At 54.1% G+C, this 15689-nt stretch overlaps 1 protein-coding gene across 4 annotated transcripts; it reads left to right on the top strand.

Annotated features, from left to right (window-relative positions):
• Positions 1-2252: 2252 nt before the first annotated feature.
• SPINT1 (serine peptidase inhibitor, Kunitz type 1) lies at positions 2253-12935 on the top strand. Of its 4 annotated transcripts, none has more exons than XM_082618184.1 (11): positions 2255-2398; positions 2698-3237; positions 8541-8668; positions 8900-9038; positions 9148-9318; positions 9494-9520; positions 9860-9985; positions 10099-10149; positions 11184-11363; positions 11581-11628; positions 12063-12935. In XM_082618184.1, the coding sequence occupies exons 2-11, from the start codon at positions 2778-2780 to the stop codon at positions 12272-12274; spliced, it is 1542 nt and encodes a 513-aa protein (XP_082474310.1). In that variant the 5' UTR covers positions 2255-2398; positions 2698-2777; the 3' UTR covers positions 12275-12935. The 4 variants fall into 4 exon arrangements, with proteins under 4 accessions (XP_082474312.1, XP_082474310.1, XP_082474309.1 ...); XM_082618183.1 differs by having other exon boundaries at positions 2255-2485; XM_082618185.1 differs by having other exon boundaries at positions 2256-2485; positions 11184-11354.
• Positions 12936-15689: the final 2754 nt, after the last annotated feature.

Below are 15689 nucleotides of genomic sequence, written 5' to 3'. Positions count from 1 at the left end.
GTAGTCTTGAGTCTGAAGCCCACAGGCTGAACCCCTACACAGTCTTGCCTCCCACTCTTCACTGCGTGACCTTGATGGAGTTTAGTGAGCCTCTCTGCAAAGCAGAAACTATTCTCACAGCTGTTGTGGGAATCAGAGATCACAGATGTCAAGTGTCTGGCACACAGCAAGCATCTCAAATGGGGGCTGATCATCACTTGAAAGTTTGTGTTTCAGGCAAGTTGAATCTGAGGTGAGGGTGGAATTTCCAGCTGAAGTCAGAATTGTAAGTGCAGTAAAGCAGTGTTTAGGTGCTGAAGCAACAGACTTGGCCTTCCTGGACTCCAATCCCGGCTCTGCCACCTAACTGCCACGTGACCTGACAAGTTCATTCACATGTCTGAGCCTGTTTGCTCATCTGTAAAAGGGGAATAAAAATAGTACCTACTTTCTTGGTTTGTTTTGAGTATATGGGGCAATGAGTGGGAAATACATAGGGTTTGGGCATTGTCAGGGCTTGACAGATGTAGGTTTTTGTAATGGTGTATATGATGGAATGGAAGTAATGTGTAATGGTGTAATGGAAGTAATGATTAATCTGTAGTAATATTACCATAAGGTAACAGTCTCCTGTGTTAGGATTCTTGTATACATAAGGTATTGAAGGAGGTAGGGATCAAATCTCAACAAAATCCTTTCTTTCCAGTAACTGCACAATCATATGCTTCATTCATGGTGTACCATCATTGCTCTATGTTCCCCACTGTGCCTGGGGCAGTGGAAAAACCCAGAAAATCCAGAGAAGGGGAGACAGACCTCAGATTCCCACCCCCAACACTCATAATGTGGGCAGCTAGGGAATGTTGCAGTTTAGCCAGGAAAATGATTGAAGGGTTGGCTACAGGACCTAGTAGGTAAAGCTGCTCTAGATAAGAAAGTAGGAAGACCGTTCCCATTGGGCTGGGGTTTGTTAAGTCATCATGAGAAGGTGTGGAATCTCCTTTGGGGGAAAGCATTAATAGGACCAATCTAGAATGGACTTTAGGGGCTTCCCTGGTGGTGCAGTGGTTAAGAATCCGCCTGCCAATGCAGGGGACACGGGTTCAAGCCCTGGTCCGGGAAAATCCCACATGCCACGGAGCAGCTAAGCCCGCAAGCCACAACTACTGAGCCTGCGAGCCACAACTACTGAAGCCCACGCACCTAGAGCCCATGCTCCACAACAGGAGAGGCCACCGCAATGAGAAGCCCACGCACCACAAGGAAGAGTAGCCCCTGCCCGCCGCAACTAAAGAAAGCCCGCGTGCAGCAACGAAGACCCAACACAGCCAAAAATAAAATAAATAAATAATAAAGAATGGACTTTAGGAGGAGGAGTTCTCTCAGGAAATGCAATGAGCCTGGCTTCAAGGAGTCCATGGCTCTGTGAAGGTCATTAACTCAGCTACTTTGGTAAGCTGGAATTTCTAGCTTCCAAGGATATTTCACTGGAAGAAAGCAGCCAGCTCCTGACCAGGAGCACCCCACCTGGTGAGAGAGGAGAGGGATTCTGCAGAGAAGGGATCAACCCACCAAGGAGACTAACAGGGACTCAGCTCCGACAGTGACCCGAATGTAAACATTAGTACACGATGAGGAAGGGCCTCAAACCAAAAGGAACCATTGCAGATCAAGTAGGGAAGCCTGGCCACTGGAAATCTCCTGTTTCTCACTCTGACAGAAAGGAGTGCTTCCGGAGCTGGCAAAGGTGGTGACAATGGAGCAGGCATCCTGGATTCCAGTTACCAAAGGTGTAGCCACAGTTTCCTGACACAAGATGGAAATGATTTCCCGAGGGCTGACGACAGCGAGATCTTTTGCATAGGGCTTTCCCCCAGTTCTTCTCCGCCAGCCCCTTCCCAAGCGCCTCAGGCCTGGGTCTGGGAATGCCGGCCCGGACCGGAAAGGGAGGCCGGAGGCAGCCGCCCCAGAGCGCCCGACCCACCCTCGGGTGCCTGACTTCGCTGAAGCGTCCTCCTGACCTGTCCGGGCCTCCGGGAATAGGGGTGTACTTCTGGGGTGCGGGGAACCCCGCGAGGCTGAACTCGGTGGATCCAGCGGCCCGGGGCAGGGCGCCCTGGCCTCTGAGCCCCTTTGGGCACCAGGCTGAGAGAGAAAGGTCGGGGATCTCGGGGATGCGGATAGGTGGTCCGGAAGCTGGGGCTGGACAGGCGCACCGGGCGTGGGCGGAGCCGGCGGTGCTGGGGTTAATGTCCGCCCCGCCCCGGCCGCGCTGACTCAGTTTTACCAGAAACTAGGGGGAAGGAGGTGGCCCATCCCCAGCGCACCGGACACCGGGGCGGAAGCTGCGGCCCGAGCCGCGCAGGAAGCCGGGACCGGAACCTCGGCTGGCCCGGCCCCACCCCACTCACCTGAGCAGGTAACCAGGGCCGAGGTGAGCGAGGAGGAGGTGAAGCGGGTTCTGAGCATGTTTGGCCCTTTGTTCTCTGCTCGTGCGTGTGTCCGGGTACGTGAGCTCTTCAGACGTCCGTCTGGCCGTCCGTCGGGCGGTCGGGTCACCGGAGTGTGCGTGGGAGGGCCGGGCCCGCGTGCCCCCTTCACTCCCGGGGTTCTCGGTGCTTCCCGGTCCTCCCCTTCACTTCCTCACGGCCCGCCCGCCTACCTTGAAGTCTCCCGGCTGATCCGGTGTCTCCTCCTCCGTCCCCTCCCCTCTCTCAGGTCGCTATCACCCTCGGAGCTCAGGGGCCCGCACTGTGAAGGTGACCCCCGTGGGGAGGAGGGCGACGGTCCCTGGGGGGATGATGGCCGGGGCCCGCCTCTCCCAGGTCCGCATCCCAGCGGTCGCCGTGTGGCTCCTTTGCTTGCTCGGCCTCCTGGGCACCGAGGCCGGGCCGCCGCCCGTGCCCCCCGGTCTGCTCACGGCCGACAACTGCCTGGACCGCTTTACCCCCGGGGTGCCTGCCTTCGTGCTCGACACCGACGCCTCGGTGAGAAACGGCGCCACCTTCCTGCGCTCCCTCACCGTGCGTCGCGGCCGGGACTGCGTGCACGTCTGCTGCAGCTCCAACGACTGCAATCTGGCGCTGGTGGAGTTGCAGCCCGACGGCGGGGAGGACGCCATCGCCTCCTGCTTCCTCATCAACTGCCTCTACGAGCAGAACTTCGTGTGCAAGTTCGCGCCCAGGGAGGGCTTCATCAACTACCTCACGCGGGAGGTTTACCGCTCCTACCTCGAGCTGCGGACCCAGGGCTTCGGAGGTAAGGACGAGGGTGCCAGGATTCGGGGAGACTCAGAGAAGGGACTGGTTATGGAGTCTTGCGCGAGGCATCAGAACGCAGTTAGGAGGAGAGTCCCATTCGACCCCAACTCCTTCTTAGAAGTAGGCGGTACAAACAGTAAATAAAGGACAGGCTACAGGAGTGGGGAGGGCTGACACCCTAGAGCCCAGACTGGCTCCTGAATTCAGGATGTTGAGTGGGTTGGTGCTCAGGGATGTGTGTACAAGAGAGGATGCAGCTTCTCCGGATTCTCACTTCTGGCCGCAATAGGCCAAGTCAGGGAGTTAGCAGTTTGGAGGCCACCTGGTGACTAGATAGATAGAAGATACACCTGGCGCCTTGGCGGAGCACTGTCCTAGGCAACTTGGTGCCCTGGCAAATGAACCTGGTGAAGGATAGGTTCCTTCTCCACTGCTGGGCTTGGGATTGGTTATAGCATCTCTCTGTATTCCTCCCCCCACGAGCTGATTTTTTGGTGGTCTGGGGGAAACTGCCAGGCCCCCAGAGTCTAAAGAACAAGCCCAGTCTGGGGGTGACCCAACTGGGGGCGCAGTAGCCTAGAGCCTCTGGGGTGGGGGTGAGGAGGGTTGCTGGGTGAGTCAGCCCACTGGTATTTATACCTGGTAGGGAAGGGATGTCAGCTGTCCAGGGGGAGGGAGGGAGGGAGGGAGGGGTGTGTGTGTGTGTGTGTGTGTGTGTGTGTGTGTGTGTGTGTGTGTGTGTGTGTGTGTGTGTGTGTGTGTGTGTGTGTGTGTGTGTGTGTGTGTGTGTGTGTGTGTGTGTGTGTGTGTGTGTGTGTGTGTGTGTGTGTGTGTGTGTGTGTGTGTGTGTGTGTGTGTGTGTGTTTTGTCTGCTCACCTTGTTTACTTCCAGAATAAGGGCAAAGTCGGGCCCAGGGCTCCTTCTCTTTCCTCCCGGGACTGACCAGTTAGCTGGGATCAGGGCCCCTCCAGAGACCTTCATTCCCCATTCTCTCCACCTGCTGTTCTGGCCAGGTGGGGCTCCGGGGCAGGGATGGCTCACTCTGATAACCTCTGTTAGCTCTCTACGGTTTGCTGATTGCTATGCCACTCAGCCTCTCACTTAGGCATCATGACAACCACCTCTGAAAAGGGTGCTATTAGTAGTCATCCCACTTTTAGATTAGGAAACTGACTCCCATGTTAAATAATTTGCCCAGGATAACACTGCCCACAAATGGGAGACCTGGGACTCAACCCCAGGCAGGACCTCCAAAAGTCCTGTGCTATTCCTCACACAAGACCACCTTTCTAGTAGAAACCTGTCTCTGATCCAGGACAGCTCAGTGAACAACAGAACCAGAGACTGGGGAGCCCAGGGGCCAGGGTTGGACTGGAGCTGGGTGGTCTCAGTTCTGGAAAGTAGAAAAGGGACTTTCCTCTCCAGCCTCTCCTCTTCTCCCTATCCTTCCAGTAGCTCTGGATCTCTGTGGAGAGGTAGGGTGGAGATTCCAGGAGGGGGACACTGTCTCTGGGCCAGGCTGCGCCACTGAGTCCCACTGGGCCAGGGCCTGAGCCTGTTCCACAAGGAAGCAGCAGAGTGTAGGTGGTGATGACTCTAATTGACCTGAGCTGCCTGCCCTCCCTGCTCTGCCAGGACCCCTCACTGTAGGGCTAGCGCCTGAAACTCTGGGGTCTGGTCAGGAAGCTGAGCTGGATGGGGCCTTCCTCATCTGGAAACCTCCCCACCCCGACTGGCCTGGTTGGCACAAGACAGGATGGAGTGGGGATTTCCTGGGACCTGTGGGGAGCTGGGTAGAGCTTGGACTTAGTGTGGGCCCCAGGCCATTTCAGGGCACCGCAGCATTTTGGGGAGTGGGGGATGCCATGTGCATGTCAAGGAGTCCATTCTCAGCTGAGTCCCACTAGAGAGGTTGGAAGTACAAAGAGGGTACAAAGAGGGTCAAGCCACTGTGGCATCCTGGAGGCTAGGCTAGGGTAGACCAAGGCAGGCAAAGTGGGCAAGTGCTCAGGGCTTCTAAAACCTTTGATTTACTGGGGAGAATCCTCCCCAGGGTGGGTTGATCTGTTCCCCCTTTCCTGCCTATGGCCAGGCCAGTCCAGTCCAGTCCAGATTGCTGGGACCTCCTGAGCACCCTGCTCTTTCCTCCTCTCCCCTTCCCCCTCTTTCCGTTGGAGGAGTGGCTTAGAAGGTGGAGTCTGTGTTTCCCTTGAGAGTCCTGAGGCCTGGCAGCTGGGGGAGGGGCTGGCTTTATTGCTACTCTGGCCCTTTGCTCTCTTGGGGGTGGGATAAAGGGAGTGGTAGGGCAGGGCATCTGCCCCTTGCTCCTGGGGGCTGGGGCTTGGAGAGGACCAGCTGTGTGTGGGTGGACGTTGCTGATTTGGCCCAAGGTCTGCCATGCCACTCAGCTTGCCACTTCCACCCTGGGGGCCAGTGGTGCTAGCCTGTCTTTCTGCTAGTAGACTGCCAAGTAGTCTGTCTTCTTTCCCCTTTGCGACTGCTGATTACTTTCTGAAAAATGCAAGGAGGGAGGAATGGGCTCCTCCCAGCTCACTGCCCCCTTGGCTTGGCCTCTCACCTCAGGGCCTGGGGATGGCACCTGTTGGGCCCTTAAGCCACTGGGCTGGGGCTTGGTTCCAAACAGGTACTTTCCTGCTCTCCTGGTCTTATTTCCCCTCAACCGAGCTTCCTTTTTCTCATTTCCGTAGCCCTCTGCACCATTTGATGTGTTCCTCTGTGGAAGTTCTCCCCTCCCCATCCCTTTGTTGTCACTGTGTGTCCTGGTCTTCTCACCTCTGGGACCACCCTCTGAGAGTTCCCTGTTGGCTCTGCTTGCTCTGCTTTCTCTGCCTCATCAAAGAAGAATCTCTGTGACTCAGCCTCCTACCAGCTGTTCTTATCTCTTTACCATCTCTTCTTTGAACTCTTACACTTGATGTAACCCTCTGCAGAGCCTCTGTGGAGGGCAGTTGGGCAATACCCACCCAAAGTGTAAATGCACATAACCTCAACACGACTCCACTTGCAGGAACTCATCTTGCGGCTATGCTTAAACATGTGTAAAACAACTTACCAGGCAATCAGTCACTGTACCATTGTTTATAAGAGCAAAGAACTGGAAACAATCCCAGTGTCTGTCAACACATCCTATAATTGGGTACTGTGGTGCTGTTTTCATCATAATAATAAACCCTGAGGTAGCAAGGGTTAGTTCTTAGTAGGGAGGGAGGGAGGGAGGAAAGGAGGAAAGGAAGGAAGGAGGGAGGGACGAAAGAAGGACCTACATCAAGAGAGACTGATGGACTGGTTAAATGTGTTGTAAATTCTGGTGCATTCATACAATAAGTACTATGCAACAACAAAAAAAAGGAAGAAGAAGAAGTTCTTTATATATTGCTATGACTGATTTCCAGTATATATTAAGGGAAAAGTAAGATGAAGAACTAGCATGCTTGTGAATATTCTATACACTCTCTCGATACTCACACATACACACACACCCAAACTAGTAATTGAGAATGCCTCTGGAGAGAGGAACCTGGGGGTTTAAGAATCGGGGACTTAATTCTCACTACCCTTTTGTATTTTTTGCATATTTCATCATGTACATGTATTACCTAAGTTAAAAACAAAAACAAAACCCAAAGATTATAAAGATTATTTTAAAAATCACATTTCTAAGCACATATGGCCTGCAGCATGGTGTTTTGATGTTTTGGAGAGAGCATGAATCAGACCAGGGTTCAAACCCCAGCTCTGCCGTTTTGAAACTGAGCGACCCTGGGCAAGTCATTTAACCTCTCTGGTGTCAAGTTGCTCATCTGGAAAGAGGGGCGAGAATGCAGTTGTGGCAGGATCTATCCAGCCCAGCCGGTCTCCTCAAGGTCCACCTAACCAGTCTTGCAAATTCCCGACTCCTTGCTTTGGCTCATCATGTTTTCTGCTGTCATCAACAACACAGAACATTCTTCCCCACAACCAAACAAATAAAAACAAAAGGATCAAAAAATCCTTTCTCCCTTCTTCACAAAGCCTTGCCTTTTTCCTCTAGCTTGCTGTGGTCTTTCCCTTCTCCAAACATCCACTTCCTTTTCTTGTACATGTATCACACAGCCCTTCATCTTGTTGGGTCTTTCTCCCATTTTGCTTCCTGTTGTTGGGTCTTGCCTGCCTAACTGGACCGTAGTACCCTCAAGGGCAGTGTGTCCATTTCCTAGGGCTGCTGTGCCATGTTACTACACCCTGGGTGACTGAAGACACTAGAAATGTACTGTCTCACAGTTCTGGAAGCCAGAAGTCCAAACTCAAGGTGTCAGCAGGGCCACACTCGCTCTGAAGACCCTGGTTGGGGGGAGGGCATGGTTGCCTTGCGTCCCCTTGTAACTGGAGGCAGAGTCTGTCTGAGGTGGCAGAGGCATCCTGCTCCTGTGCCAATCATCGTGGGACACCAGGGCTTGACGTGGTGCTGCCCGGGGCTCTGCTCAAGGTCTCTGTCTGGATGGGCTTCTTAGCAGTGATATGGGTTGCAGAGCGAGGGGTGATGGTGTTAATTACACATTGACTTATTTGGCTTTTCAAAAGTATCGTTACTCTTAACTTTTTTGTTGTTGTTGTTGTTTATTTATTTATGGCTGTGTTAGGTCTTTGTTTCTGTGCGAGGGCTTTCTCCAGTTGCGGCGAGCGGGCGCCACTCTTCATCGTGGTGCGCGGGCCGCTCACTGTTGTGGCCTCTCCCGCTGCGGAGCACAGGCTCCAGATGCGCAGGCCCAGTAGTTGTGGCTCATGGTCTTAGTTGCTCTGTGGCATGTGGGATCCTCCCAGACCAGGGCTCGAACCCGTGTCCCCGGCATTGGCAGGCAGACTCCCAACCACTGTGCCACCAGGGAAGCCCCGTTACTCTTAACTTTTTAAAGCAATTAGCACAAGTACCTGCTTATTGTAGAAAACAAGAAAAGTCCCCCTTCCAAATATACGTGCATATATTGATATATATATATAGTGTATATGTATATTGATATATATAGATATATTTTTTTTCCTTTTTTTCCTAAATGGGATCAGATGGCAATGCTGTTTAGTTATTTGCTTCAGAAAGTTGGTTTTACAACATAAAAATGTCTTAAGTATAATATATCTAAACAGAGGGCAAGAAGATGGTTTAGTTGTGAAATCGCATCTGACTCAGGCAGGCTGCCGAGTCCTAGGTTGGTCTAGTTGCGACCCATAAGGCACCAGCCCCCCACTCCAGGAGAGATCCTGTCCATTCAGTGAGAGTTGACCTTATCTCACCTTCCCACCAGGGTCCCGGATCCCCAAGGCCTGGGAAGGCACAGACTTGAAGGTACAGCCACAGGAACCCCTGGTGCTGAAGGGTGTGGAGAACACAGACTGGCACCTACTGCAGGGTGACACAGACGTCAGGGTAGAGGTGCGATGCTGGGCTGGCTCCCTGACCCCCACCTCAGCTCTCCAGGGCCCCCTTTCTGGGGCCATAGGCCAAACTGCGGCTCCAGATGGGGTGGGGTAGATAGAAGCTGAGGATCCATTTAATACCAAGTCCCTCGGCTCCCCGCAGTGGGGCAGGGGGGCTGACTGGGAGGACCTGGGGCCAACCAGGGGCATCAAGAGGTCCCAGCCTGATGGCCACTCCTGTGTTTAGAGGAATAATCCAGACCAGGTGGAGCTGTGGGGACTCAAGGAAGGCAGCTACCTGTTCCAGCTGACGGTGGCCGGTTCAGACCAGCCAGAGAGCACGTCCAACATCACAGTCACCGTGCTGTCCCCCAAGCAGACAGAAGGTGAGGAAGTGGGTGGGGAGGCAGACCCAGGACTCACCCACCCCCTGCACCCTGCTCCGGCTCTGTTGATTGGCCCTCGGAGCTCCCTCACCAGCTTTCCTTCCCCCAGAATATTGCCTCGCATCCAGCAAGGTGGGCCGCTGCCGTGGTTCCTTCCCCCGCTGGTACTACGACCCCACAGAACGGATCTGCAAGAGTTTCGTTTATGGAGGTTGTCTGGGCAACAAGAACAACTACCTTTGGGAAGAAGAGTGCGAGCTCGCCTGCCGCAACGTGCAAGGTGGGCCTTTGTGAAGCAGTGTCGGGGCTCAGGTGACATTCCCCCAGGGTAGGTGTTCTCTCGTCATGGGTCAGGGAGGTGGGCGTGGGAATCCCCCGTCCTCGGGCCCCCTATCAGCTCATCCCTGCTGGGGCCTGGCCCTGCCTCCTCTCACTTCTCTGTTTTTCTCTCCCAGGCCCCTCAGTGGAAAGGCATCATCCAGGTGGGCTTTGCTCCTGTCCCTATTCCCCTCACCCCTGCCAGCTCTCCAGCCTCTGTCAAGTCCAGGCCCCTGACCACACTGCCCTGGCCCAACAACCTATTCCTACCATCAGGATGAAGGCCCTCGAGTGCCCCAGCCCTTGCAGCCCAGGATCCTCCTATCAGCTTCTGCCCGTTTTGTGTGTAGGAGGGTATAAGGGACAGGGGTGGAAAGGGAACCGGGGTTGTGTCATGATGCCACCTTGGGGTAGAGAGGGCCAGGTAGATGAGGGACTCTTGGTATTTGCTGGCCGCTGCTTGAGTCTGACCTCACCGTCCACCCCGTCCCACCCCCACCTAGTGTGCTCTGGCACCTGTCACTCCAACAAGTTCCGCTGCAGTGATGGCTGCTGCATCGACAGCTTCCTGGAGTGTGATGACACTCCCGACTGCCCTGACGCCTCAGATGAGGCCACCTGTGAAAAATGTGAGGCCTGGGGGATGGAGGGTGGTGGGCACAGCAAGGGAGGTCCAGACCACTCACCCCACACCTCTGGAGACCCTTGTCAGGTCTGCGCCTCTGATCTTTCATCTTTGCAGATACCAGAGGCTTCGATAAACTCCAGAGGATCCATTTCCCCAGGGACAAAGGTGAGCTCCTGCCCAGGTCCCCTGGGTCAGGGCTGTCACTGCTATCCTCACTCATCCCATCAATGGGCCAAAGGCCTGCTGTGTGTACCAGGCTGTGGGCAGAAAGCTGGGTGGGGAGTGTCCTGGACTTTCCTTCTATGTTTCCCAAGCATCATACATCCTCTTAACACGTTCAGAAATTTAGCCATGCCTACATATCACTGAGATGTTATTGATTTAACTTAATGTATTAAAAAGGAAATTTCATGTCACTACCGTAAATGAAAAGCCACTATTATACGCCACGATCTGAGACTATTAAAATAAGTATAACAGGGACTTCCCTGGTGGCGCAGTGGTTAAGAATCTGCCTGCCAATGTAGGGGACATGGGTTCAATCCCTGGTTCGGGAAGATCCCACATGCCGCGGAGCAACTACGCCCGTCTGCCACAACTACTGAGCCTGCGCTCTAGAGCCCATGCGCCTAGAGCCTGTGCTCCACAACAAGAGAAGCCACCACAATGAGAAGCCCACACACCGCAACGAAGAGTAGCTCCGGCTCACCGCAACTAGAGTAAGCCCACGCACAGCAACGAAGACCCAACGGAGCCAAAAATAAAAATAAATAAATAAATAAATTTATTTTAAAAGAATAAATAAAATAAGTATAATAAAACGTGGTAATAAATTTTAGCTGGACATTGTTGTCTGCCAAGGCTCAGACCCTTAGCCTTTGTTAAAAGGCAGACTATCCAGTGCTAGAGAGAAATCCAAGACCTTGATAGAATTGGGAATGCTGAAAGAAAATAGAAAAATAATGATATGAGTCAGTCTAGGGTGATTCTGGGCCTAAGCTTACTCTCCTGTATTTATCTTCCTTGCAGCACTTTAGATGGGCCAGATATTTCTGGGGCCCCCAGGCCCTCATTGAGTCACAGCCATCCTCAACATGGGGAGGAGGGTCAGGAGGTGGTGGGCAGCAACGATGTGGAGCCTGGTGGTGGCAGGGAGGCCCCGTGGACACTCACCCATTTGCCTGCTCCTTACCCCCCAGGCCACTGCGTGGACCTGCCAGACACAGGCCTCTGCTTGGAGAGCATCCCCCGCTGGTACTACAACCCGTTCACTGAACACTGCGCCCGCTTTACCTATGGCGGTTGCTATGGCAACAAGAACAACTTTGAGGATGAGGAGCAGTGCCTTGAGTCCTGTCGTGGCATCTCCAGTGAGCAGGGCAGTGGGGGGCAGAAGATGGGGAGGGGAAAGGTTTTAGCTAGAGCATTTGGCTCAGTCCCAAGGCCTGGGCTGGTCACACCTCATCCTCAAGAGCACCCGGAGTAGGGGTGGGAAAGGATGGCATTGGGTCTGGGGCACTGCTGAAGAGCAGCTGTGTCTTTGAACCCTTCGTATTGACTTGTCTCTCCACGACCCCCGCCCTGATCATTTTGTAGAGAAGGATGTGTTTGGTCTGCGGCGGGAAAGCCCCATTCCCAACACAGGTAAGCCCCCATCTGCCCCGTCACCACTGAGTAGGTATCAACTCAAGGATCAACTCACACAATTGGTTGTGCCTGCCTAAGCCAGTGTTGAGAAGGATCCCGAGGTTGGCTAAAGGGACAGAGTTCCACGATCAATAGTGATATCTGCCAGGGGCAAGGGAGAGAAGCATAAAAGTGCATGCCAGGTGTGTGTGCCGTCAGCACCCTGGGCCTTTCCCCACACTACCTGCAAGCAGAGCAACCTGGAGCTGAGACCCGAAGCCCATCAGAATCCCTCCCACCGAGCTCCCAATGGAGCTGGTTGAGCTGCTCACATGCCTGAGGGCCTTCCACGCCCGGCATCCATTTGCCTCGTCCCTTCCATACAGAGTGGGGGTGGGCGTCAGAACTGAGCAGGCCCTGGGAGCATCTCATTCGCCTCCTTCTTCCTCCAGGCTCCGTGGAGGTGGCCATTGCAGTGCTCCTGGGCACCTGCATCGTGGTGGTGGTAGCCATCCTGGGTTACTGCTTCTTCAAGAACCAGAGGAAGGGCTTCCACAGACACCGCCACCACCACCCCCCACCCTCTACCCCCACCAGCTCCAAGGTATCCACCACCGAGGACATGGAGCATCTGGTCTACTACCAAACAACCCGACCCCTCTGAGCCTGAGGCCCTAGAGGGCTCTCGCCAGTTCTCACCTGGCCCTGCTTCCTCCTTGCCAAGGTGGAGGCCTGGGCTGAGGAAGACTTTGGGACCAGACTCCTCCAGCCTGTTTCCCAGGCCGATCTGCCTCCAGGGCCAGGGCTCCAGACCCTCTTGGCGGTGTCTCAGCTAAGCTCAGGCTACTTGTTCCTGAGAAAGCTCAAGGGTCTGCAAGGAGCAGAAAATCTCTGAGCCAGGAGTCCCACGCATGGTTGGACCCGTCTGCCTAGGACTTCAGAGGAAGTTGGAATTTTGCTTCCTGTTCAGAGCTGCCTGCCCCCATCCCACGACTTTGGGAAGAGGCCTGCGGTGGCATCAGAGGCTGGAGGCCGCAACTCCATCCTCCAGAGCTGCCCCTCCCACCCTGCAAAGTCCAGGGCTGGGGTGCGGGGGAGGACATCCCTGTATATTCTGTGTTGTACAGAGCTGCTTTCTGTTTATTTAATGCCATGGCGGGTGGGTGAGAGGAGTGGAAAGTGGCCGCTGCCGCCTATTCCCCTTCCCTGCGGAGTGAGCCCCAACCTGGCCTGGCACACACAGCCAGATCCTCGGCACCCCCCAGGGCCCTGCTGCTCCCCTACTTCCCACCGGCCCCAGCCCACCCACAGTGTAATAAAGTGATTTGTCCTGTGAGTCTCCTGCCTCTGCTCTGTGGGCCAGGAGACGGACAGAGCTGCAGGGGGGAGATCGGACTGCCCCGTCCTACCGGTTCAGGCTTTGGTCACCCTGTTTAGCAGGTTTTCCCGCCCTTCCCGAAACTGTCCTAGCCCCAGCCCCTGAGGGTGGGGAGAAGTGCCAAGTCTGACCGCCAGGGGGTGGGGAGGGGAGAAAGGGCCATGGGAATAGGGGGCCTAGGGAGGCCACGGAGCGATGTTTCTTCCGGGTTTGAGCCTGCAGTGTAGTTGCGGGGGTGGTGGTGCATAGGCTTGAACCCTTGTTCTTTTTTTTCTGCGGCATTTGGGAATCTTAGCTCCCTGACGAGGGATGGAACCCTGGCCCCCTGCAGTGGAAGCATGGAGCCCTAAACACTGGACCGCCAGGGAAGTCCCCTGAACCCTGGTTCTTATCTCTGCTCCCTTTGGTGTGGGTGCAGGGGTCCCACGCGGCCACCCACAGAAGCCTCTGCTTTACCGGAGTGTAGTTGCTCCCCAGTCTCTGAGGAGCAGAGGAGGAAGGAGCCTTTAGCTGAGTTGCTTCTCTCCAACCCACACCCCTGCATGTGTTTGGGCTACCTGCCTCTTGGTGCCCCCCCCAAAAAAGAAAAAATCATCCCTTTAATTCATCTCTTCATTTTCTTTTTTAACAATTTTTTTTTTTTTTGGCCGCATCAGACGACATAGGGGATCTTAGTTCCCCAACCGGGGATCTAACCTGCGCCCCCTACACTCAAGGCACAGAGTCTTAACTGCTGGACCAGCCGGGAAGCCCCCATTTCTTCATTTATTCAACAAATTATTTATTGAGCTCCTATGTGCCAGGCACCGCCAGTCATTAGAAATTTGGTTTTGTAAGATAAGCACATAGGAAGTACTATGTAAGTGCTTTACATATCTCAAGTGATTGCCTCAGCACACAACCCTGGGATGAAGGTACTATTATTATCCTCATTTTACAGGTGAGGAAACTGACTCAGCAAAGTTCAGTTCCTAAGGTCCTAGAGCTGGTACCGGAGGACTGATGTAAACCCTTACATTATGGCTCCAGGGTCTAGCCTTACAAAAGAGACACTTTTAAATTGTGATAAATGCTATACAGAAAAATCAAACGGCAGTGTGAGAGGTTGGGAGCTACTTTTAAAGGACTGAAGGGCAACCTAGGTGAATGTCCATATTTGAGTCCTAAGTGCACGGCTCAATGAATTTCTGTAACTGAACACACCCAGGAGCCAAGCCCTCAGATCAAGAAGCAGAACCTTAGCAGCACAGGATGGGCCTCCTTTTGATGGGTAACTTTCTCACACCTTTGTGTTCTAGTACCTGTTGTACTCAGCCTGGACCACCTCCCCCTTTCGCATCCTCCTGCATACACACGGCTGGGGGTACTCCCTACTCTACATCCCTGTGTCTGCTAACAGGACCTTCAGCACAGAGCACCCCCTTTTCCTTTCCATTTACTTATCTGTCTTCCCACTGGGTTGTGGGCTCCTGGAGACAAAGATGGTATCTTTTTTTTTTTTTTTTTTTTTTTGTGGTACGCAGGCCTCTCACTGTTGTGGCCTCTCCCGTTGCGGAGCACAGGCTTCGGACGCGCAGGCTCAGCGACCACGGCTCACGGGCCCAGCCACTCCGCGGCACGTGGGATCTTCCCGGACCGGGGCACGAACCTGTATCCCCTGCATCGGCAGGTGGACTCTCAACCACTGCACCACCAGGGAAGCCCAACACAGATGGTATCTTAAGTCATCTCTGGGTCTCCAGCACCCCTCTACGACCTTAGTAAATGGTAGTAGTTCAGTAAACTGAGTAGATGGCAGGGGGTGGGTCCCGTTACGGTGCTGTGGCTATTCCTATTTCATCAGGCACTGTATTTTTTTTTTTTTTTTTGGCCGAGACACGCAGCTTGTGGGATTTTAGTTCCCCAGCTAGGGATTGAACCTAGGCCCTCGGCACTGAGAGCACAGAGTCCTAACCACTGGACTGCCAGGGAATTCCCAGACACAGTATTTTTGCTTCCTACCTTGCCAGCCACTCATCCATCCTTCAAAGCTCGAAATGGGCTCTATTCCTCTTCTGGTCTCCCCAGCACTGGGAACAACCTTCATTATCCCTTGGTTCTCTATGAGCACTTCCGGGCTGAGGTCAATTCTGTATCCCAATGCCTAGAAGAGTAATCAACACATAATAAAAGCTTAATAAGTGTTTGTTGGACCAAAGGGAGCATCCTCCTCTTAGGGAGAGGTGGAGATGAAGTGAGATGATGGCAGACAAAGCGCCTTCCCTAGAAGGAGCTGCTGGGAGGGAGGAGGGCAGGGCTGAGTCAGCTGGGTGACAGGAGGTGGGAGCGCGGAGGAACCGCTAGGGGGCGCGCTCACCACTGCTGGGCGCTGTCTTTGCTGCAAGGGTTGGATCCAGAGTACACAGTCCCAGGCAGGTGTCAGGTGTGGAGCAATAAAAGCTGAGACGCAGTGCCTGTTCTGCAGTTTACACTCTGGAGTGCAGGCGGAAGGAATGCAAATACTGTAACAAAACAATATGGTCCCCAAACTACTGAGCTGTCCCCAGCTGTTCTCTGCTCCATCCCCAGCCAAATGACTCCCTTTCTCAGAACTTTCATGCCTCCCAGGACTTCCTTGGTGGTCCAGTGGGTGAGACTCCGAGCTCCCAATGCAGGGGGCCCGGGTTCGATCCCTGGTCGGGGAAATAAGATCCCACATGCG

The sequence above is a fragment of the Mesoplodon mirus genome (genome assembly GCF_964341445.2).
Source record: "Mesoplodon mirus genome assembly, chromosome: 4".
NCBI lineage: Eukaryota > Metazoa > Chordata > Mammalia > Artiodactyla > Ziphiidae > Mesoplodon > Mesoplodon mirus.
This window is presented reverse-complemented; position numbering and strand designations above follow the sequence as displayed.